Source organism: Trichosurus vulpecula, chromosome 6, assembly GCF_011100635.1.
Source record: "Trichosurus vulpecula isolate mTriVul1 chromosome 6, mTriVul1.pri, whole genome shotgun sequence".
Classification (NCBI taxonomy): domain Eukaryota; kingdom Metazoa; phylum Chordata; class Mammalia; order Diprotodontia; family Phalangeridae; genus Trichosurus; species Trichosurus vulpecula.
This window is the reverse complement of record NC_050578.1, coordinates 8130796-8155620: the sequence shown is the minus strand read 5'-3', so window position 1 is coordinate 8155620 and position 24825 is coordinate 8130796. Positions and strand designations below refer to the sequence as shown.

The 24825-nt window shown below is 38.9% G+C and overlaps 1 protein-coding gene across 1 annotated transcript; it reads left to right on the top strand.

Annotated features, from left to right (window-relative positions):
- Nucleotides 1-502: 502 nt before the first annotated feature.
- LOC118853495 (histone PARylation factor 1) lies at nt 503-23708 on the top strand. The gene is made up of 8 exons (XM_036763614.1): nt 503-635; nt 4960-5116; nt 11172-11361; nt 12381-12479; nt 15721-15871; nt 18139-18226; nt 21510-21682; nt 23443-23708. The coding sequence occupies exons 1-8, from the start codon at nt 588-590 to the stop codon at nt 23572-23574; spliced, it is 1038 nt and encodes a 345-aa protein (XP_036619509.1). The 5' UTR covers nt 503-587; the 3' UTR covers nt 23575-23708.
- The last annotated feature ends 1117 nt before the right edge of the window (nt 23709-24825 follow it).

The following is a 24825-nucleotide window of genomic DNA, read 5'->3' as shown; positions in this document are numbered from 1 at the left end:
GGATTTGAACTCGGGTCTTGCTGACTCCAGGCCCAGAGCTCTATTCACTGGACCACATAGCTGTCGTTGGGGTGCCAGGAAGGACAAATAATTCAATTTTTATTCACTGTAAACTTTTAAATTTAAAAATGCAAGTTTCTCTGATTCCCCAGAGCTTAGCACAGTGCCTATCACAAAGGAGGTGCCTAATGAACGTTTATTCAATGTCTGACTGAAGCAGAAGCCCCAGAGCCACGTTCTTCCACCTTCTGTGGAACGCTGGCATGGGCAGGGCCTTTCTTCCTGGGCTCAGAACACATGTTAGTAGGCGGGGCCACAGCAGCCCTCGGGGGCGGGGTTATGTTGCCCTCTCAGTGACCCGATAGGTGGTGGGGGCTTCCGTTAACACCATGGAAACCATGGAGTGGGCGGGGCCTTTCCCTTATATGGCAAGTGGAAGGAGTTTGTGGAAAAAGAGGCCATTAAAGCCGGCTCCCGATTGGTTGGAGAGTTCGGCTCTTGACCTCGGAAACATTTGGCGCAGGCGCTTAGAGCAGGAGCGGTTGCAAACCTGCTGTGAGGCCGTTGCTTTTTCGGGCGCTGACAGGATGAGAGGCCGCAGGAAACGCAAGGCCGGAGATGGGGCCGGATCTCAGGTAGGCGCGGGGAGACGTGAGGCCTGAGGGGAGCTCGGGGGTTCCAGCGCCCGAACGGGCCGCGGCCTCCCACGAGGACCGGCACTTACATGCTGCCGCCAAAACCCTGGATCTCTTCTCCCCGCCCCACCCCCACCTCTCCACCCGGGCGAGGCGCGGAGCTGCCCGGCCCCTGGCCGCGGGGTGTGGGAGTGTCTTCTGTCCGGTCGCTGGATGAGGGGCTCGGGGCAGATCACCTCCCCTCTCTTGGTCTCGGTTTCCTCACCTTTAGGATGACGAGGATCCCGTGTGTTAGGCATCCTTCGGGCCCGTTAGGGGGCGCCTTAGTGCGCAGAGCGCCGGCCCAGCGTCACGAAGTACCGAGTTCAGATGCAGCCTCAGACACTTATTAGTGACCCTGGGCAAGTCGTTTCATCGCTGTTTGCCCCGGTTTCCTCAGCTGTAAAATGGGGACCAATTGTGAAAATCAAATGAGATAAAAATTGCGAACGTGCTCAGCGTACTGCCGGGAGTCGAGAGGACCTGAGCCCCGATCGGCCCCAGGCGCTCGCTAGCTGTGAGACCCTGGGCAAGTCGCCTGACCTCTGTTTGTCTCGGTTTTCCCCTCTCAAGGTGGGGATGATAGTAGCCTCTCCCGGGATCGTAAAGCTCGGATGTTGTTATTATTCCTGTCGGGCTTCAGCCCCGGCCTGGCCGTGCGGCGGTGGCTGAGTCGCTTCCACTCCGCCGTCTATGAAACGAGGGGTTTGCCACGGCCTCCAGGGGCCCTTCTGGCCACAAATCGACCGCTAGGTGGCGCGGCGAGACGGAAAGGGCTGAGACGTTCCTGGCCCAGGGCCTTGCCACAGTTTGACCCGGGGCAAGGGACTCTTTTCCCAGCCGCATAATAGAATAATAACGGCGCCGACCTTCCGGGGCTGTTGGGAGGATCACGTGAGATAGTAATGGCCAAGCGCTTCCCTTAGCGCCTGGCACGTGTTTATTAAGTTACTGTTGTCCTTGAGTCCCTTCACTTCTCTGAAGCTCCGCTCCCTCCTCGGTCATAAGAAGGACGGGTGAGGCGGCTCCTGAGCCCTACATTGAAGATCCTGTGATTTGTGCCTGAGTCTCCGTTGGGTTTTCAAGGACAGCCAAGGGAGGGATAGAAGTTAATTCAGTAAACCAACATTTATTAGTGTGTTTTCAGGCCTCTCCGGTCGTACTCCGCATGGCTGTCAGAAGTCTTCCAGAAGCGCCGATCTGGCCGTGTCACCCCTCTGCCCCAAGATAAAACCAAGTTTGGTGTTTAAAGCCCTTCACTGCCCGGGTTCACCTCGTTTTCCAGGCTTCTTCCAATCGTATTCCCCATTACTTACGCTGTGGTATAGCTAAAACAGGTCTGCCGGCTATTTCCTAGGCTTTTGTACACTCCTTCCTCACCTCCGCCCTTTAACATCCCCAGCCTTCTTCAAGCTCAGCTCAAGACTCGCCTCTTTCCTCATCTTCCCCAGCTACTAGTGTCTCTGTATTTACTTTATGGGTATTTTGTACTTGTAAGTGTTCCTGTTGCTTCTCCTAATGGAATGTAAGCTTTTTTGTGCGGTAGGGTCCCTCTTTGGTCTTTGTGTCTTGAGTGCCTGGCTCAATGTCTAGCGTGTCTTTAGTGCTTCATAGATGTGCCATACGCTCTGGTGATATAGTGACAGAAAACTGTACTTGCTCTCAAGGAGATTGAGAGCTTCCCACCATGACATCTTAGAATCTAGACTCTCAAACCATTGGGGTTTGGAGAGGGTCTTGATCTCTGAGGTCATTTACTTCTACTTGTACCTGACCAAGAATGATTTCTACTTAGAACATCCTTGACAAGAGTTCATCCATCCTTGATTGAAAAATTCCCGATGGAGAAGTCCCTGGTGAGGGAGAATCTTCTGAAGATAGCCCTTCAGAAAGTTGGTTTTTTTTTTGGTTTACTTTTGTTGAGTCCAAATATGCCTTCTCTAACTTCTTCCCTTTGGAAGAGAAATTGGCTCCAGAACACAGAGCTAGGAAGAGTAGAATGGAAGTTGCAGTAAGACATATTTAGACTTGATAGAAAGAAAAACTTCCTAATGTGGCTTTTTCTCAGTCCTCATTCTTCTCAACCTGTCCACACAACCTCTGGTGCTATGGATCACTCTTTCTCCTTAATATTTGCTTCTCCAAGTTTGCTCTCTCCTGGTTCTCCTACCTGTCTGACCTCTCCTCAGTCTTCTTTCCGGAATCTTCCTCCAGGCCACTCCCCTAACTGTGAGTGTTCTTTAGACTCTATCCTGAGCCCTCTTCTCTCTACCCTCTATATTATTTCACTTGCTGATCTCATTAGCTTCTGTGGATTCAGTTATCATCTCTAGCAAGTGATTCTCATATCTAACCCTAACCTTTCTTCTGACTTCTAATCTTAAGTCTCCGCCTGAATATTCCATAGACATCTCAAACTTACCTTGTTCAGCATTAATGTTCAATTGTGTTGTTGTTCTTCCCACTTACTTTGTTGTAGTCACAGTGTATGTTGCTTTACTGTTTAGTTAACAAGTATTAAGAATTTACATGGTAGGCTGTGTGCTAAGCATTAGGATTACAGTGAAAGGCAAAAACAGCCCCTGCCCTCAAGGAGTTTACCTTCTAATGGGAAAGAGTTTGCCTACTTCACTTTGCATTAATTCGTATCTTTCCAGTTATTCATTATTTAGCTTATTGTTTCTTTGGTTAAATTAGATAATGCATTTTTTGAAGCACTTAAGATATACTTGGAAGTATACTAAGAAGCACCAGGAATAAAATTACAGTTAATTAATATCCCATTATATTTATGTGCTGCAATTTGTTTAGCCATTCCCATCAGTGGCCAGCTACTTTGTTTGCAATTCCTTGCACAAAGAGTACTGCTAAAAATATTTTGGTATATTCAAGGTCTTTCTTTTTATTTACTTCTTTGGGCCATTTGCCATCAGTGGAATCTCTGGGTCATAAGGTATTCACTATAGTCATATATTTTCAAACTGCTCTCTAAAATGGTTGGACTAATTTATAGCTCCACCAACAATACATTAGCATGCCCATTTTTCCTCAACTCCGTTGATATTTAAAATTCATATCTTTTGCCATCTTTGCCAGTTTGCTGAGTGGGAAGGGAAACCTTGAGGTTGTTTTGATTTGTGTTTCTCTCATCAGTGATTTGGACATTATTTTAAATGGTAGTTAATTCTTGTAATTCTTTTGAGAATAATTCTTTGACCATTTATCTATTGGGGTTCAGCTCTTGGTCTTATATGTTTTTGTTATTTGTCTATACATCTTGGATATCAGACCCTTATCTAAAAGATTTTTTCCCCCAATTAATCACTTCCCTTTTTATCCTAGCTACATTACTTTTGTTCATGCAAAAGATGTGAAGGGGTAGGTATGCATGGTCTTTATCTGTAAAAGAAAACTGTTACTGATACAATCAGGTAAGTTTCTTTTATGGAAGATATTATTAACCTTTTTTGTATCGTGACCTCTTTGGCAGTCTAGCAAAACCTACAGGTTTTCCTTCTCAGAATAATATTTTTAAATGCATAAAATTAAATAGAGGTATAAAGGAAATTAATTATATTGAGTTTCAACTATCACAATATCTTTTTAAGTTCACAGACACCAGGTAAAGCAATTTGGTTTTGCAGTCTTTTCTCTACCTTTCTTTCTCTTCTTCTATCATATCTCTTCCTCCCACTCTCCAGTAATGCATATGTGCTCATCTCTGTACTTATTTTTTTTTCTCGTAGGCATAGGACAGTAGCTAGGAGGTAGTTGTGAATGACTGCCTCAGAGATAGGGCCAGAAGGAAAATAGAGGAAGAAAGGAAATAGACCCAGAAGAAAAACTTCTGCTGCCTTGGTGACTTGTGTCACCCTCCTCAGCAGCAGCCCTGAGCCATGATTAATATGAAATCTATTCACATAAAACCCTTTGTAACATACTACTTAACTAAACAAATCAGGGGGCCCCTCCTTTCTTCTCTTTACTTTTTTCTTGCTTTTCTCTTTTCTTTCTTTTTCTTCTTACTTCTATGTTACTGTTTTCTGTTCTCTTAATAAAGCATATATCTTTCACAGATTGACTCCGCTTCCCTTTCATTTTCCATTAGCTGATACAGTCACTCTCCTGCTCACTCCCATGCCCCCAAAAGGTTGAAATTTTACTCTTAAAAAGTACATCCCAAACCCACTGTGTTTGCAAAGAAAAAAGGGATGGAAAACTTTGGTGTTTAGTGAAAGTTCTAATTATTGCCTAACAATCATATAATTTTTATGCCAATTTGCAGTATAAAAAATCAAAATACATGAAGAAAGGATCTACCCGGGCAGATGTCTCTGATGGTCTTCGACAAGAAGTGGAAAATCTCTATAAGCTCTCAATGCCTGAAGATTTCTATCACTTTTGGAAGTTCTGTGAAGAACTTGATCCTGAAAAACCAGCTGGTAAGAAGCCTCAAAAGTTCTTTTATAGACACCACTAAGGGGAACTATAAACAAAATATATAAATGTGCTTAAAAATTATGGTCAATTTCGTATAGGTCGATGTCAATTTTTTTATTTTTAATGATCATTGGAGGCAAAGGACTGATAAATATCTTCATGCTGGAAAATAGTTTTCATCATGTAAAGCTTCTGAAAACTTTAGATGTGCTTTTTAAATGAATTTTTTATATAAAACATACTTCCCATTTAGACAAATTTTTGTCTCTGCCTGGAAAAGACAAGAAGATTAAAAAAATATCAGCTTGGCTAGAGCAGAAGTGTTAATATAGGGAAGCAGTGGAAGAGAAAGTTGGGGAGATAGGGTGGGGTTAGATGATGGATGTCCTTAGATGACAGACTTAGGAAGTGAACTGTATCCTGAAGGCAATGGAAAATCATTGAAGACTTTTTTGAAAAGTGAAGTGACATGATAAAAGCTGTGATTTAGGAAAATCAATTTGGCTGTATTCAGGATTAAGCGGAAGGAGATAAACTTTTGGTGGCTATAGAACGTTCTTCATTTATGACAGTTATGCCGTTTGAATCAAAACATTTTTTCCATATAATGTTCTGTTAACAAATATTTTCTTTGACTTACTTTGTTTACAATTTCTAGTAACTTTATAAAGACTCATCCATACATGTTGCTTTATTTAATAGCTACATGAATGAGTGCTGTACAGTTTTGAAATTTGTTTTTGTCACCTTCAGAATTGGATAAAACCTACCTTCAGAGTTGTTATGAAGATCAAATGAAATAATATTTGCAAAATGCTTAGCACAGTACATAGTAAGCACTATATAAATGTTTATTCCTCTTCCCTTCCCATTTTGCTTTAATATGTGCTTTACACTTTTATGCTTTTTATTGTAACAGTAACTGGTCTGTATACCTGCTTTCTGTTCTTTATAAAATGTGACTAATATACACGTGCATCAAGTATATCCTTGATGCAGGTATTGTTAGGAACATACAGACTTTCACAAGCAATGTTTTGTGATAGACAATATCTTTACCATCACATAGTTGACTAAAAGAGGATATAAAGTGTGTTTATTGTTTGTTGTTTTGATTTTGTAGAACAAAATATTGTTTTAAAGGCTCCCATGAGTTATTCAAAATTATGCAAAATTTCTTGAAAATAGAACCGTGTATGGCCTTCTGAGCATTGCTGTCAGATGAGGCAGCAAAAAAGAGAGATATATTCTTGTTATAAAGATCTAGCACAAAGTCAAAGTTGAAGGAAGATTCCTCATAGATGGTGAGGTCCTCCAGCTAGTTCTCATTGCAGATTTCATTTGTTGTTTGGCTTAGGATCCATACTTTAAAACTTCTTGGACAAAGAATTCATAACTCAAAGTTTGGCCTAACTACCAAGTGGATAAAGAATGCCTATTGTCTGGTCTGTGGCATTCAGTTAAATGAACAACATACAGCAGTTGTCCTTCAGTATGTTTATCTTAGAAACAAAAAGTAGACAGTGAGTTGGGCCCAGAATTAAGCAGGAGAAAGAGGAAAACAAGCTGGATTGCCTGTGGGAAATTGCGGTGCTCTTTAATGACCCCAACTTCTCCCTGAAAGATTTATCTTTTAATACCACTATTTTACCAGTGATATATGTTCTACTAATGACTAAGTTATACAACTGGAAAACTATGATTTCCAAAGATAGTTGGGCTGCAGAGGAGAAATACATCCACTGGGTGTGAACAGGCTTCAAAGATTCTTCAAAGAAGAATCAGAGTAAAAACTATCATCTAAGAAATAACTGACAAAAAAAAGAAAATGAGCTGTGCAAGAGGCATCCCCCCTGCTCATTTATTTTCACAGTATTAGGAGAATATGCGGAAGACTACAGCATTTTAGGTGGACCCCTTGGGGTGAACTTAATGGAGGGAAGGCATTATCAAGAGTCCTGCCGAATGGGCAGGCAACGATGAATCCATTTATTGCATCATTGCAAGGAGCAGCCACGTTAGTGGGATCACAAAGTCATTTGAGCATATTTACCTTTTATTCTAACAAATATACTATGTTTTTAACTGTCCCTTTACTTGAAACTCCTGGCAAACTAAAGAGTAATTTCTTTTATGGATCCCCAGGAAAGGGAAGAACTAATCTGTTTTTCTGTCCCAATTTCTTCTCCAACCATAAAGTTTAGGGATAAGCTTGTGAATACTTAAGGGAACAAGATGTAACCACTTGCTGCCTTGGAATAAAGAACCAAGGACAACATGATCTAGACTAAAGAGAGGGAGATGAATATATAATCTGGCCTCTGATCTGTAGTCTGCCCTCATCTTTAGGCAGAGAGGTTACTGATAGAGAACCCATTGTCTCTCAAATGAAAGCAAGTTAAGCTCCTTCCCTATCCAAGCTGAGTTTACTTTTGCCTATCCTTCCATGACCACTATGGCTGTAAAGGGCACATAAGGAGACATCATTCTGCATGGAGTACACTTCCTTCCCATCGCTGTTTTTTAAAGTCTTCCCTTCAAAATTCAGCTCAAGCATTATCTTCCACATCACTTCTTTCCTGATCTGCCAAGTGAAAGCAAACTGGTCCCATTGTTTAGAATATATTGGCATAGTAAAGAAAGCATTGGTTAAATCAATAACTGCATACCAAGTCCCATTGTATTTCTGGATCCTTTCTATTAATGTAACGGTATCTGGAACAGCAGCATACAAGGGGGGAGTCACCTTATTCAATTGTCTGTAATCTACTATCATTCTCTATGTCCCATCTAACTTTCAAACTTGCCAGACAGGATTATTCCACAGAGTGGTTGTAGAGACTAACACTCCTGCCTCAACATATTCCTTTATGGTACTGGTAATTTCATCTTGCCCACCTGGCACATGATATGGCTTTAAAGTAATTACTTCAGAAGGTTCAGGTAAAGTGATTGGGTCCATTTTTATTTTTCCCACTAAAACTGTATTAATTCCTATCTTCCTTACTGCAAATTGGTATCTCCCCTCAGGTAAATTTAGAGTCATACTCCTCAATATATCTATTCCAATAATGTATTCAGGAATTGGTACAATTACCACAGTATAGTCTTTCTTAGGTAATTGTCCAATTTTCATTGTTAGGTTGACTTGTCTGGCTGATATTTCAGCCCCTCCCAGTCCTGTTACAGTACTAGAAGTTCCATGTTTAAACTTACAGGGTTTCCATATATAAGGGAAGCCTTTGCCCCAGTATCTATTAATGCCCTAGTTATAGTATTTGATTCATTTTTCCAATATATGGTCAAATTGATACAGGGTCTGTAATCTTGTCTGTATATTTAATCTGACTAGGGTTTGACCAGTTTCCTAGTCCCCCTGAAGGTGTGATAGACTTGGACACAATGATTCAGGAGGATCTATAGGGGCAGTTCTTACTTTTCTATCCAGTCTAAAATTAAGCCTCTTTTCTTGATATATCTTATATAACTCATTAGTTGGAATACCATCTAGTCTTCCAAAATCTACCCCTGCTCTCAATAGAGGAGTGAACAATTCTTTCCTTGTTAATCTATTCTGACATTGAACCACTAGCTATTTACTCTTCTCTCTTGAGGAAACTTATCTTTTCCCCATTCCCCTAAGTCACTTAACTGTGAAATCTTATCCAGCACCTCCAAAAGAGGGTGTCCTATTTCCCCAATTCGTAGAGTCAGAATTAGGTACTTGTAAGCTGGAGGAGCCATCTTCACTATTATATTTCTATGAGAAACTGCTAAGAGGGTACTGTGATAAGCCTCGGCATCTCCTATCATAATTGCTGTCTTCATTACCTCTTCCTTTAACTTTGTCATACAGTCCCTATTTCTTTAACTTTCTCATACCGTCCCTAAGCTAATACCAGGGTCTATCTCCACTAGGCCACAAGTCAGTAGGATACCGTCTGCCCTGTCCTGCTGCAGCTAAAGCTAACAGATTAGTTGCATTGTTACCTCCTTGCATATGGTAATCCCTAAAAGCTTGCTATACATAAGGATTCTGACTAATACCTGTGAATTTCAAGTAATCTATGTTATCTATCCCTACTGCTCTGGCCCCTTCATCCCTTCTCACCATCTAGGACACTACCGATTCTCCCATTTTTTTGGGTGAATTGACTCAAGATATCTGTGACCTCCTGCTGAGTAAAATCCTCTATCTCCCTGAACACTGTGTGACACCCCTGGTTCTCCTGCTTTCTTCTTAGTATTGGAGGAACTTCTGCATTAGAAGCCTCCTCCTCGTTTAACTTTGTTTCATTTTCCTCCCATGCATCCTCCTGGTAGGTGTGGGGCGCCAACTAGATCGAGCCTCTGCAAGGGCTTCATGCACGTTCTTTTTGTTTTTTGCTTCTTTTTAGCCAAATGAACAGTAGTAGCTTGTTCTTCTACCACCTGAGACCCTCCAGCTTGCTCTTCTAAAGGAGAGCCCGAACGCTGGGGCACAGAAATATTCTCATGCAAACCAGCCAACTCTTTTTCCATCTGAGCTTTCTCCTCCAGCAGCTTGTCTCTGCTTTTACACATAAGACGATAACTTGTTAGCAAAGCCCAGCCTCTCCTACACACCCCAGCCAGTTCTTTCCCCGGTTCAATTGCTATTCCTTGCAAACAGATTTCTAAATCTCTGGGTCCTCCTTTCAGTAGCCTCAGTTCCCAGTTTTCACCGAGCCCTGTGCTTTTAGCTCGTTCTCTTGCCAGGGAGGAATAAGATAAATCCTCCCCTCCTGGGATATCCATTTCTTTCTCTAAAGCCCTCCTGCCCCCAAATAGAAGTCTGATATTTCGCAATCCCATCCTTGTTGCAAAATGAAGTGCCAGTGCGATATTCACAGTGCCTATGGCGGCTGTGAATATGCTGGCATAGTTCTGAATCGCAAAATGTAACACACTCTCCATATGGAAGACAGAACCAAAACATTTATTCAAACACCAGAAAGCCAAATCCATCATAGCAACAAAGAAACCTATACACATCAACAATGCAGGAGGCACTGCCATCCCCAAGCCTTCCCACAAATGAACACCTCAAGTAAAATTCCCTTCTCTCACTCACAGCTAGCTACTTGCGTCCTCCCTCCCTCCCTCTCTCTCTGTCTCTCTCTCTCTCTCTCTCTCAGCTCTAACCAGCTTCCTCTTAGCTGTGCTCCACCCCTTCCTGTTCAGCAAGCTCCGCCTACCACAGGCTTCATGTGATTCAAACCCATGTGACTTAGGCTTCCATGTGACTTAAGTCAGGTGGGCCTATTAATGCATGGGAAAGATCTTCCCATTTACATTACCTTTCCATCCCCTCATTCTCTGGTACCTCCCCCGCATTGGCTTTTATCTATGGATCCTCAGCCCCTAAGAATATAGTAGACACTAAATGCTTACTGGTTGAATGATAGAAATCATTCACAGAGTAGCTGAAAGCCGTATGAGAAGATGAGTTTTCTAAGGGAAAAAGAAGAGAGGACTTGAGTTCTGGGGGAAAACTGACAAAGAGTAGGTGGAAGACACTCAAAGTAGAATAGATGTGAGCAAAGTAAGTAGGAGGAGAACCAAAATGGCAGGTATCCCAGAGTCCCAAGGGAGGAGGGTATTTCAACAGTGAGGGGCGTAGACAAAAGATGTCATTTGTGACAAGACCAAGGGGAATGAACACTGAGGAAAAGGCTGTTGGATGTAGCAATCAGAGGTCACTGGTAGCCTTTTAAAGCAGTAGGGTTTCAGTAGAGTGGTGAGAGTGAAAGCTGGGTTACCAGAAGTTTGAATGGTGGAAAAGAAATTGAGGAAGTGGTTGTAAACAACTTATCTTAGAGACTAGCACAAGTGCCTTGCACAAAATAGTTCCTTGATAAATTTCTGACTTGAATTGACAGTCTTCATATGCCACTAGAAAGATCTGTTTCATATTGAAAACTTTCTCATTTTTGTAAGACTATTACTTAGAAATACACAATTGAATAGAAAGTATTGTTAATACTGCCTTCCTGCCAGAAACTGTTTTTCCCTGTGTGTGTTTAATTTCATTTACAGATGCACTGTTAACAAGCCTTGGACTCCAGCTTGTTGGTCCTTTTGATGTCCTTTCTGGAAAATACAAAGTGGAAAACAAATTGACAGACATAAATTTTAACCTTCACTGGAGGTTTTACTACGATCCTCCTGAGTTCCAGACCATTGTTAATGGAGACGACAAAACTCAGTATCACATGGGGTATTTCAGGTAAGGAACCTGGTTTTCCCCCTTCTGCTCAGAAAGCAGTTAGCTTCTCTTCACCCTTTGTCAGTAGGTATATACTTTGACTAACTCAAGCTCTTTCCCAACAACAGAATTTTATGATTCAGTGAATGACACATTGTCTTTAGCTCAGTGGACATCTATCCTAAAGTAATGAGTTTGGGCTCTTGGCTATTTTTCTTACCTTAGCCACTGTAACTCCTCTCTAATATAGGTAGGTGAACTCTTGCAATGCTCTCTGTACTTGTATTTTCTTCTGGAAAACTATGAGAATCCTCAGTGAATTACTCACCAAAAATACAGGAGAGCCATAAGAAGTATGCTGTAAATCTTACTTCTTTTTTTTCCATCTGTGCCACCGATGTGGCTTACAGAAGCCTTGGTAAGAGAGAAAACTTTCTTATCCAGGTTGAGAGAAAGAAGCTTTTGTATCTAGTCAAAAGGGAAGTAGTATTGATTTGGAGAAAATCCTGTCAACCTCAGCTAGTAGAACTGCTACCATTTAACCAAGAGACCAGGTAGGACAATAGATTCAAGAGGATTAATTGTTGAGGAAAGGTAAGAGAAAGATAACCAGTGACAGCAATAGGTATATCCAGCCTTGTGGACTTTACTACTTTAGCTCCTTTTTCTCATAATCCTTTTATGGGATAGAGATGAATACAACATTGCTCATTCTATAGGCTCTATTGTTAGGAGCTGGCAAGTAGGTTTTAATCCAGTTTTAGGTTAAATTATGAATTAATTCCTTGTTCTTAAGTCCTGTGCTTCTTGGAAGTTAACATTTTGCTTCCTGCAACATTACTTGTCAGTAAAATATAGCCATATTCAGTACAGCATATATTGAGACAGGATTGAGTAAAATGTTGGCACCTAGCAGCTTGTTCCATGTCCTTTTAAGGAAAATTTACTGACCTGAATTGACAGCTCTAGCAGCGGAATTCCTTTTTTCCTGGACATTGCAAGAAACATTATGGGCATCTCAATATTTTTGTGTTTAACAGAGACTCACCTGATGAACTTCCCGTATATGTTGGTGTAAATGAAGCAAAGATAAATTGTACAATTGTTCAAAATGGAGACAATGTATTTGCTGCAGTCAAGTAAGATTTAATACTTTTTTTCTCAGTTCTGTGGTTCACAGTAATTTCATTTACTTACTTTGGATTATTGGGGGGGAAAGATAGAAAATTTTAAAAATCAGTTTGTTCTTTTACTACCACAAAATATTTGATTGAAGGAAAACTGGGGTTTTCATTCCTTGTTGCCCTGGCCACCCTGCCCCCCTTGCATTAGAACGGAAATGCTAAATTTTCAATCTTTATATAATTTATGGCCACTGTAAGATGTCCAAAGACAAACCTATCTGAAGTTACAGTATTAGTAAAGCTAGAATAAAATATTTTTTAGTGTAAAATTTAATTTCTTTAAAGTGTTATTCAGATAGTTTTTATGATTTTATCATGTATCTTAGGATGATGTACTTTGACTTAATTTAATGATAACAATACTTTAATCAAACTATTTCTCAGTGATGCAATTTACTTTAAGATATTTTAGTTACACAGAGGGAAGGAAAAATTTGATGCACTGAAAGTAATGCACTGTCTGACATTTTATCAGTATCTTAGCTTTTTTTTAATTACATTTTTTTTCAAATAACTAGCATTTATTTTCTCTCCACCTTGCAACTGGGAGAAAAAAAGAGAAACAAAACTTTTTTAACAGATATGCATAGTCTAGAAAACAGATTCCCACATTGGTTGTTTTGAAAAATGTGTGTCTCATTTTGCGTATTTAGTCTGTCACCTCATAGTACTCTGGAATCATGGTTGGCCTTTGCTTTGATCAGAATTCTTAAGTCTTTAAAAGTTAATCATTGTTATAATATTGTTATAGTATAAATTATTCTCTTTACTCTGCATCGATTCCTACAAGTCTTTCAGGTTTCTCTGAAACTGTTCCCTTCTTTATTTCTTATTAGTCTTTTATTACCTTTATATACCTTAATTTAAGTCATTCCTCAACTGATGGACACCCTTTAGTTTCCAGTTCCTCCCTACTATAAAAAGAGCTCCTAAAAATATGTTTGTACATATGAGACCTCATCTTTATTTGTTCTCTTTGGGATTTAGGCCCAGTAATCGTATCTCTGGGTCAAAGGGATGCATAATTTAGTAATTGATTGGACATAGTTCCACATTGGCTTCCAGAATGGTTGGACCAATTCACAGCTTCAACATTGCATTTCAGTGTGCCTTTTTTCACGAAGCCCTTCCAACATTTGTCATTTTGTGTTTTTGTCAGCTTTTCTAATCTGAGGGATACACAGTGGAAACTCAATTGCTTCCATTTGTATTTCTCTAGTTATTAATTATTCGGAGCATTTTTCATACTGCTGTCATTGATAGCTTGTATTTCTTCCCTTGAGAACTCCCTCTTTATGCCCCTTGACTATTTATTAATTTGTAAATGATTCACCTAGGAGTAACTAAGTAGTGAAATGGATAGGGCGCTGGGCCTGGAATTCCTTCTCCAGCTCATTCTGCAGTTGAGGAAACTGAGGCAAACAGGGTTAAGTTATTTGCCCAGGGTCACATGGTAAGTGTCTGGGGCCAGATTTGATGTCAGGAAGAGTCTTCTTGACTTCAAGCCTGGCACTCTATCCACTGTACCACCTAGCTGCCCCTTTTTTAAAAGTAGATTTTTTTAAAAAAACTAGTAAAAGTATAGAGAAAAGAGACAACGGGGTGAAAGGGTTAGATGGCAAGTCCTGTGAGGAAAAACTAATGAATTATTAGAACATTTAGCCTCAAAAACTGTATTTATGAAGGTGATATTGGTCAGTTGTTCATACATGACGGAACAAAAGGTTCAGACTTGGAATCTTGTCTCCTTTCTCCCTCATACTCCATATTCAGCCAGTTGTTAGGTCTTGTCGACTCTGTCTCCCCAGCCCCTCATCATCTCTCACCTGAACTATCACCATAGTGATCTCTGCTCTCTCAAATCCATCCTATAATAGTTGCCAAATTGATATTCTTGAAACAGGAATCTAACCATGTTATTTTCTTCAATTCCCCTCCTCTCCCGTTCCACATCCCCCCTCCCCCCATCTTGCCCCCATTCACCACCAACTCTTCAATAGCTTTTTACCATCTCTAGGGTTAAAAAACAAAATCCTCAGCCTAGTATCTAAAACTCATCCTTATCTAGCTTCACATTATTCTACCATTATTTCTAGTTAAACCTTCTGGTTAGCATTTCCCTTCACACAGCATTCTTTCTTCCTCACCTTTTCACAGGGAATCCCACATATATGGACTCTTTTCTCACCTCCTCTTCTTAAAATCCCTACCTTCCTCTAAGGTGGAACCTCTTAGTTTCTACCACCTTTATGAGGCTTTTCCCAAATTACTTAGTACTGTTTTGCATGTAATTTACATTTGTGTACATGTTGTTTCTCCCCACCTTGGTCTTGTCTTTGTGTAACAGCAATGTGGCTAGCAGCTGTTGGGGAGGTGAAAGACCCAACAAGACCAGCAAGAAGAGCTGCCAGCGCAGGTTCTTTGATCTGCTTTTCTAAGGAAAGCAACTTTAAGGGGTTAACTATTTCACTTTAATCAAACATACATATATCATTCACTTAGTTCAGGGGGAAAAGATCAGCCCCCTGAACTTAAGGGCAAATACAAACCGAAATTATAAACAGAGCAAATAACACAATTCAGCAGACAGGTTTTGTCTGATCAAGACATCCCATAGTTACCAAAAAGAGAAGCACCATCATCTAGGTTTACTTCAAAGCTGGGGGGCTCTTAACAACGGCTACCCAGAGTCTCTACACCAATACTCTTCCAGTGAGTGAGAGCCCCAAACAAAATGCTAACCTCTGAGTTTTTATACCCTGTTCAGGGCCCTGAGGGCTCAGAGCAAAAAGGTATGGGCCTGGGGCCTCACATCTAGTTAGTGAAAGGGTGTGGGCCTGGGGCTTAGCACCTAGGAAGACTTAATCAAAGGCACTTGATTACTTTAACATTCTAAAAGAGAAAACTGTAAAAAAAAAAAAAAAAAAGACCACCCTGCTTAACATTACAATTTGTATCTCTGGTGTCTTGTACTTAGTAGGTGCTTAATGAGTATTTATTGAATGAAATGTTTGTCAGTGATCACCCTATTTATTCTCTAATATATATAGTGTGAATATATTGTATTTATTCCTCCTTTTAAACTGTCAATATACAATACTTTGGAGTGAACTTGGTAGCAGAAAAATTTCCTGTAAACGTTTTACAATTTTCTTGTGACTCAGAATATTAATGAAGTCTTCCCCTTCTGTTTCAGATTATTTTTGGTGAAAAAAATTCAGGAAGAAACCGATAAAAAGAAAACTGATCTTTTGCAGGATATAGATGAAAAACTAACAGAAGCAGCCAAAAAGCTGGGTTATTCCTTGGAACAAAAAAGCATGAGCATGAAACAGAGAGATAAAAAAGTATGGGTTAAATCTGTTCAACTAATCCCTGTGTAGAAACTTTTTTGCTTTCTTCCCACCCCAATACTTTTGAAACTTCCCTGTCCCTAACCTAAGGAAAGCTGGATGCTGTTACTGTTCTGCAGCTGCCTGATGACTTCATTGACCAGAAAGAAACACTGAAGAGTGAGTGGTTCTGTTAGGTTGTTAAATGTGTTCTGTCTGCAACCTTAACTTAGAAGGTAGATAGATGCTTATCTGTCATTTCTAATGTGTGCTGCCATCAGAGCAAATACCAAGTAGTTTTTACTTCTTGTTTTCTAATTTTATTTTGATCCAATAAACATTTTGTGAAGGCAAGGGAAAGCTTTTTTTTACTTTCTACTAATGGATTCTGCTTTATTTTTAAGATGAGCTGTGTTTGGAAGGGAGTGTTGTGTGGTTGAATGTTTTACTACTGACTTAAGTAGTGGAGTTCTTTACTGTTTGCACAAGGCATTGGTTCTGTTTTGAAGAATGATACTGAAGTGACTCTTTCTGTTGCATAACTGTAAACTATCTTACCTCCTTTTCCTGTAACATTAATTACAGCATATTTTCTTTCTGTATCTTTTATAATGCATGCTGTGTAAGCATCCCTTTTGTAAGTAGCTGATAGTACTGTGTTGTGGCTCCCTTTGTTGTTTCATTAGGAAACTCATTCTGATATTTAAGAGAGAAGTTAACCTGTAGGCAACCAGAAAGATTCTGCTGTTTTTAGAGAAAATACAAGACCTTATTGCTGAAAAGTTTCTTATCAGGGGTGAGGGTATTTATGCTATTTAGGAATATAAGGGTATCTTATTTAGTCTCTTACCACAGTGACTAGATAGCTTATTTGTAGAGGCCTACTAAGGTAAAATACTTTATTCCTAAGTAAGTTGTATGATTACTGTACCTCCCTAATTCACTGGAACTATCCTAAATCTACTTCAGTCTATCCCCTAACATTTCATCTGCAAGGATGGTGCTCTGATAGCAGCGACATGTAGCTGCTGCTGTCCTAATAAGAAAGATGTGTATCAGCTCTCTATTTTATCTTCAGACTTTTTTTCTAACATACTCTTTTCAGTAAGGTTTCTTGCAATAAGAATTGTTTTGGAATTAATAATAATTAATAATAAATCTTGTTGAGCACCATGGCAAATCTCAATATGAGCTATCAAAACTTCTGGTCTTACTGCTGTCTCTTGTTCTTAGCATCATCATAATAATGAAGAGAGAGAATGTGAGTATAAATCTGCCTAAAGATGCTACTTGAGGTAATGGTCAGAAACAGGAAATTCATTCGTGAATCAGCAGATTCTTTGACGTCAAATTGACATGAAATTTACTGTTCATTTCAGTTGAGAAAGCTTAGTTTATTATAGTATTTTATTGACTAATAGAAAGAGAATAATGAGCTCACACCACCTAAATTGGTGAATGTAATTGTACATTTGCATCAAAAAAGAATTTGATATATTACTTTCTCTAAAAATGTTAGTGGATTTTTAGTTAAGAAGTAAAAGATCTTAATTGCTTTTTCTTCAACTTCTGTTAAGAGAAATTTAAAGTAATTGAAGCAGATGATTTAAGGATTGACTACATTGGAATAGTGCCCTGGAAGTTATAGATAGGGAGAATAGGATAAGGAAGGAACCAAACTGCATTCTTGGAGAAGCTATAGCTAATCAAATGAAACAGGAATATTATGGGCTAGAATGGTATATTTTAAAATGTTGAAATATTTAGTAATTGAGATATTGTATCTTAAGGCTTCCCACTTTGGCAATTTGAGAACTTGAATTTTCCGAATAAAAATAATTTGGTCCCTTCCTTCTTTCCCTCCCTCCCTCCCTTCTTTTCCTCCTTTTCTTCCTCTCTCCCTTCCTTCCTTCCTCTCTTCCTTTTTCTTATTCTTTCAGGCATGGCTATAATGATATCACTTGGAAGAAAAATATTTTGACCCTAATGTTTCTTGAAATGTACTGTCTTCCCCTCCAGTGATAGTTTATTGGCTGTTAGAGACAAAGCATGATACAGATTTACGAGTGACCAATGTGTTGATTAATAAACTAGTTGCCTTACTGTTTTATAATTATTCACACATTTGACATTTAACTAGCTTTGTATGGAGGAAATTATTGCATATAGTCCTTTTGCCCAAGAGTCTTAGTTTTCTGAAGCCATGGTCATACATGGTCAGAAATATTTGAGTTCTTTCTATCAGGGTTAATTTGTACCTTTTTTCTCCCTCTTTGTCCTAGGTGGTGACAAAGACTTTTCACAGTGCAGGCCTGGTTGTCCCAATAGATAAAAATGATGTTGGATACAGAGACCTCCCTGAAACAGATGGTAATATGAGAGAGAGAGAGAGAGAGCATGTGCATGTGCGTGTGTGTCTGTGTGTCTGTGTCTGTGTGTGTGGTGTATTGTTTAAATGCTTTAATTTGTAAAGTTTGGGAATTCACCGGGAAATATGATGAGACACAAGAAGGATTTATGAGAGTATTAGTGTGGAGCAATCCTTTCACCTAGGGAGATCCCAAGTGAAAAGTGTATAGAAGGAAAGAGTAAACAAACATACATTAAGTGCCTTCTGTTTGCCAGGTACTGTGATAAGTGCTTTACAGGTATCTCATCTGATCCTCATAACAACTGTGGGAGGTGGGTACTAAACTGAGTCAGACAGAGGTTAAGTGACTTGTCCAGGATTACACAGCTAGGAAGTGCCCAAGGCTGGATTTGAACTCCAGTCTAAGTAAAGGAAAAAGTTGGGTTTTTTGTCCCCCCTGGTTTTTCATTATTTATATGTAACAGTGGTTTCATAAAGAAAAACAGAATGGTTTGGAGAGGTGTGAAACATTGTCAGTCATTTAGAAAAGATCTGATCTTTATCTTTGGGATCTAATATCTCCATCATCATCATCAACACACACACACACAAACACACACACACACACACCCCATCCTTTTTGCTTTCTTCTAGATTTCTGCTCCCATCAGAACTAGAACCCTGATTCCTTCCAACAGGTACCTTTTAGCAGCCCTACCTTTACATCTTCAATGAATACAGGGTGGTAATTAGGAGATAATGACGAATTTTTCTTAAATATAAAGACTAAACATGTCTTTATATGAGAGAGCATATCTAGACATTCAGAAGCTTAAGGTAGGATTGTGTGTCAGATTCTGCCCTCTTCTACTACTAGATCTTGATGACCGGTTGCTCTCCTGAACACCAGACTGCTCAGTCCTGGCAGTCGTTGCTGAGGGAGGTGGTGGGTAGTCTGTGGTCACACCAGCAGAGTCATGGTATGAAAATCATGACAGTTTACATGAATTTATTATGACAGTAACGGTGAGCAAGTTATAAAAGAAGCTTAAATGAGTCCTGTTTATTTTTTCAGCTTCCACTGTGGGCCTGGAAATGTTTAGCTACTTAGGTAATGAAATGGTGCTTTAGAATACAGCAGACTTTTAAAAATCAAATTGAAAGGAATCCCTATAACTTTGATAAAAACTGTTCAGTATGTTCCAAAATAGTGCTAACATTGAAATTATGTGACATGTTGATGTAGGGGAAAGCATATACTGGTCTTGGAGATCTAGCTCTAACTTCTGCTGCTCGTTCTATTATCTTGAACAAGCTCACAGCCAGAAGGTCCTCCTTGTATTATCACCTCATGAGGTTGTATGGTTTGTAAACTGTAAAGTGTCATAATAGATACCTGTTATTACTTCAGTCCTTCTAGAACTTGGTTAAAAAACAATTATAAAATATATTTAGTTAGTAAAGTAGGAAATGAAATATCATCTGGCCTCTACATGGGCCCAAGGAAAACGGATCTACCTCTGACCTCCCAAAAATGTGGGAGGTGAAGAGAATGCTTGGGCAAGAGCCTTATATATGAGGCATTGCCTCATAGTTTTAGAAAAAGTTTCAGACTCATTTAAATGCCTCCCCATTTTATACATGAAAGGACACAAAAATTACACTTACAAGGAGTTAGATAAATCTATCATACCATTTGAAGTAGTTCTCCATTTGTCATATCCCCATTTTACCCCTGAAGAAACTGAAGGGATTTGCTCATAATCACACAGACAACAAGAACCAGTGACTTCAATCCATATCCTTCCACTATACCATGAAGGTTGTCTGATACTTTAAGGAAGCAGTAGGAATAAAGATAAGGAAACAGAACTTTTTGAGATATCCAGAGGGAGAAAAGAGTTCCTCTTTTGGTAAAGTCCGTATAACCGCAAGTTAAAGATTCCCAGGTCAGGTAGCCAATTCTCATGCTCTTTTTTTCCCTCCCACATCACATAGTAGTACACCAGAGTTTTGGGAGTGTTCAGTTTCATTATTTTTTAACCTATGTTTTTTTTTTCTTTCAGTATGTGACTTAGTTCTTAGGTATTATGTATTATATATTATATATTACATATATATTATATATTATATATATATATTATATATATTATATATATATTATATACAACTTGAATGGAATCTTTTTTTTTTCCTCTAATATTAAGATTTTTCACTTAATGGGTAGTTTGAGAAACCTTTTCAGAAACATGCCAACTAATAGGATCATTGACTTGAAAGGTGGAAGGTATCTCTAGAGGGTATCTGGTCTAGTGCCTTTACTTTAGGGGTAAGGAAATGGATGGCCTCAGTGTTAAAGTAACTTGCTGAGGGTCATTTCAGTACAGTCAAAGTTCAAACCCAGGTCTGCTCACTCCAAATTCAGAACTCTTTCCTTTATACCACAAAAGAAAACCAGAATAAGAATCAGGAAATCTCAATTTTAGCCTTCATTTTGCTGCTAGCTTCCATAAGCCTGGGCAGGTTGTTTAATGCCTCTAATTTCCCCATCAGTAAAATGAAGTGGCTGGGCTGGATTTTTCAGCTCTCTTATTTGACTTCCTCAGCCCTTCATCTTCAGGAATGGATCTATTTTTATGTTTGAGAACACCTTTTTCATCAAGAGCCTTTTTGCTGAACAGGAGTACAGAAAAAGTACATGGCAGCTTGGCAGCTTTTTAAAAATTCAGCCCTTTCTATGGTCTAACGTGGATAGGTAGCCTAGTGGATACAGTGCTAGGCCTAGAGTCAGGAAGACTCCTCTTCCTGAGTTCCAGTCTGGCCTCAGGACACTTAAACCCTATTTGCCTCAAGAAAATGGCAAATCACTCCAGTATGTTTGTCAAGGGAATTCCAAATGGGGTCACAAACAGTCAGACATGACTAAACAGCAAAACATGGCTAAAAAAAGCCTTGCAATTAATTGCTTATCTTGAATAGAGGGTTTTCTTTTCTGCTAGCTTTCTATCCTGATATTATGGAGTGGCTTATGAAAAGTTTTGCTACTGAAAGCAAACCCAGTGAAATGTACTTAAAATAAAAGGGAAATACTTTGTCATGTTCTTCTCATCAGAATCCTAACTGAAAAACAATGTTTGAATAGGAAGACTAAAATATTGACATTCTAGGTTATATCATTTCAGATAAAATGGTAGATGTTCTATGGGTCTTTTTGCTGCTTAGATGTTTCTTATAAAAATTTGTAACCTATTCATTAATCAGATTGAAGAATTGAAATCTTATTTAAATGTGGTCTCATTTCAGCTAACCTTAAGATAATTTGCAGAATGATTGTTGAGGCTTCAAGCGATGAGCAGAGAATGAAAGCATTTGCCCCCATTCAGGAAATGGTGACTTTTGTTCAATTTGCTAATGATGAATGTGACTATGGAATGGGACTTGAACTAGGAATTGACCTTTTTTGCAATGGCTCCCAGGTGAGTTCTATATCAACACCGTATCAATTTCTTAAAAGCTTTGTAATTTATGCATATGTATTTCAGGGTAGAGCGGCAATTCAGGTAGTACTTAAGAAATGTTATGTGATTTATATTGTTATTTCAAATTCATTTGTGTGCTAGCAAATGCATTGTAGATTTGAGTAACAGGTGTGGAGTTAATATAAAATATTTTGCCTCCAAGTTAGTTTTTCCATAAAATGAGTTTCCAGAGATTTAGAAAATTTGCTGAAGTTTGTGATTTTTATATGCTTTTCATTAGCATATTAGCTTGTGCTTCCCATTCATTTCATTGAGCTTTTTAAGTCCTTACTGATGTGAAAGATTTCTTCATCATGGGGAATGCCCTCTACTAAGGCAGGTTACAAACTCTATGGCCCAGTAGCTAAGTATTAGGGAATTTCTAGAGGGGAAATGACACTTGCCCAGTGTCACATAGTGAGTGAAGCATTGTGTAAATGGATAAAATTGTAGGCTTCAAGTCAACAAGGATCTGTATTCAAATGCCAGCTGTGTAACCCAGGCAGGGTGAGTTGCTCAATCTCCTGCCAGAGCAGACCGGGGGAGGTTTTGCTGCATCAATGATGCATCAGGATGACAGCACTGAAAAGAATCATTCAGGCTTGCCTTGTTTTGTGTTCTGGAGTCTTTAAAAATCTTTTGCTTTTATCTGCTTTGCTTTTCATAAAGCATTGAGAGCAAGCCTTATTAAAAACTAAATTAATAAAAATTAAAGATAAACAATTAAATACAAATTTAAATTTTTTTTAAAAATTCCTATCTTTTAAACCTGTTTTTCAGTTTACATCATATAGTAGTCTCAGTGCCTTATATGCAACATCCATTGTTTTCATGAATACATTTAACTAAAACTTTTTATATCATAATACTTAATTTTGTCTTCTTTGAAAATTTTTTGTTCCAATTTGAGTTCCAAGTGGTCTCCCACGTCCACACTACAGAAGGCCAACATTTGATACATATAAATATGTGAAGCCATACAATATTCTTTCCCTGGAGGTCGATAGCAGCTTCCTTTAGAAGTCCTTTGTAGTTCATTCAAATGATCATGTTATTCAGAATAGCTTAGTCATTCAGTTACTCTTCAAGCAGTATTGCCATTACTGTATACAATGTTCTTTTGGTTCTCCTTGTTTCGCTCTGCCTTATATAATGCAAGTCTTTTCATGTTTTTCTAAAACCAAAAATGCTTTTTAGTTTTGTCTTTCGAAAATCTAAGGGAAAACAATTTATACAAATACTACCATGGCTTTGGTTTTGTTTAAATCAGTGGTGCCAAACTCCCAATAGAAATGGATCCCATTGGTTCATATATTATCTTAGAATACCACAAATTATTATATGTGTCGTATTTTTATTTGGTTAAGCATTCCCAGGTACATGGAAGAGTTTTTGCAGGCAGCAAGTTTGATACCTTTGGCCGAATTTTCTTCACTATGCTCTGCTTAAAACATTTTGGTGGTACAAAAGTCCTGCTTATAAAATTGTGATTCTTCCCTTTCCCGTTTTCACTTATACTGGTGAATGAATTGCTTAGCTTCTTTCCATTTGTATCTTGCACTTAAACACCAGTGGAGATGTAATAGAGTAGCACATCTGGCTTAGGGTACCAAAAATGATTTCAAGAGGAAGTTTTTTAGTTCAGCAGGTAACGTTTTCAACTGCTATTGACAGACTTGTGTTTTATCTTTGCATGTTTTTTATATTTTAATCTTTAGTATTTTCACAAAGTTATTGGTCAGCTTCTACCTCTTGCCTATAAGCTGTTGAAGAGGAATTTGTTTGCAGAGATCATTGAAGCTCATCTGGCCAACAGAAGCAAAGAAAATGTAGATCAACTTGCAACATGAAGGGGAAAAAGATGGTACAAAGCAATGTTAAATGTTTTATAATGTTTGGCATACTAAACTATTAACTAGTTTTGGTTTGGGTTTTTTTTTTTAATAATTTGAAAGTTGTCACTAAATAAAGCTTATAAAATTCAGCCAGTTTTTTTAATCTGTAAATAGTAAAAAGAATTTGTTATAGCATGTTAGATCAATCAGTGTAAAGCTTTCAAAAGCTAGTTTGCCAAGGGACCCACTTACCCTTCAGAGAATGAAAATTTCTGAACAAGAACCGCTATCATGTTTCTTCTTCCCAACCCACCGCCCCCTGCCCCCCAAAAACTGGTCAGCCAAACTGTTTGAGGGAAACCCACTGCCTTCCTCAGAGAGCCTGAATCGTTAGGAAGCCTTTCCTTATATTGAACAAAAATTTGCCTCTTTTGGCCTCTGGGGCTAAGTAGAACAAAACTAATTCCTATTCTTCGTGGCAGCCCTTCTAATATTAGAGGGTGGCTGTCATCCCCTCCCTTACCTTCAAGCTGTTATTCTCAATTCCTCAAATATTATTTGGTTTGAGTTTTAAGCTCCCAACTTTTTGCTGTTACCATGGTCAAGTCAGAAACTTCCCCAAGCCATTTCTATCTGTAAAATAAGGAGAATGCTAAATAATGCTTAGAAAATTTATGCCTATTACAACCACTACAATTTTGTAGTTAAGTTGGTTTTGTAAATTGCTATGGCCACAAAATTCACCTGGCAAGCCTTCTATATACATACCCTGTTATTTTGTCTTTTTAGTATATGGCTTTGTGAACTAGGTATCCAGTGTTTTTTCCAGATTCTCATTGAACTATTATAATTGTGAAACTAAAATGCTGAGATGAGGCTCTGGTAGCAGTATACTGTACCCTTAAAGGCAAGGCCAGATAAAGCAGCCTGTTAAGGGCTACAAATGATAAAACGAATAAATCTGAGAGCTGGAAGGGACTTTGGAGATCATTTAATCCAAACATTTCCATTTATAAGGAGCCATACGGAAATCCATCTAAGTTGTGATTGACTTCTTAAGTGCACAGAGTTAGGATTACAATCTGGGTCTCTTAGTTGCTAATCTGGTGCTCTTTTCATTATCTCATACTGCTCCCCTAGTATGAGAGTTGTCAGGTGACAACTGTAAACTTAAATATGCAGGGGTAACACTATTCAATCACATTCTACTGCATTTAGCTCTCCACTACAGACTAGCCAGGACCCTGTATTTATACTTTGTATTTC

Coding starts and splice junctions, on each gene's coding strand:
- LOC118853495 (XM_036763614.1), top strand. CDS start 588: ATGAGAGGCCGCAGGAAACGCAAGGCCGGAGATGGGGCCGGATCTCAG. Junction 5,117..11,171: donor TGATCCTGAAAAACCAGCTG/GTAAGAAGCCTC, acceptor TTTCATTTACAG/ATGCACTGTTAACAAGCCTT. Junction 18,227..21,509: donor AGACCTCCCTGAAACAGATG/GTAATATGAGAG, acceptor GTCTCATTTCAG/CTAACCTTAAGATAATTTGC.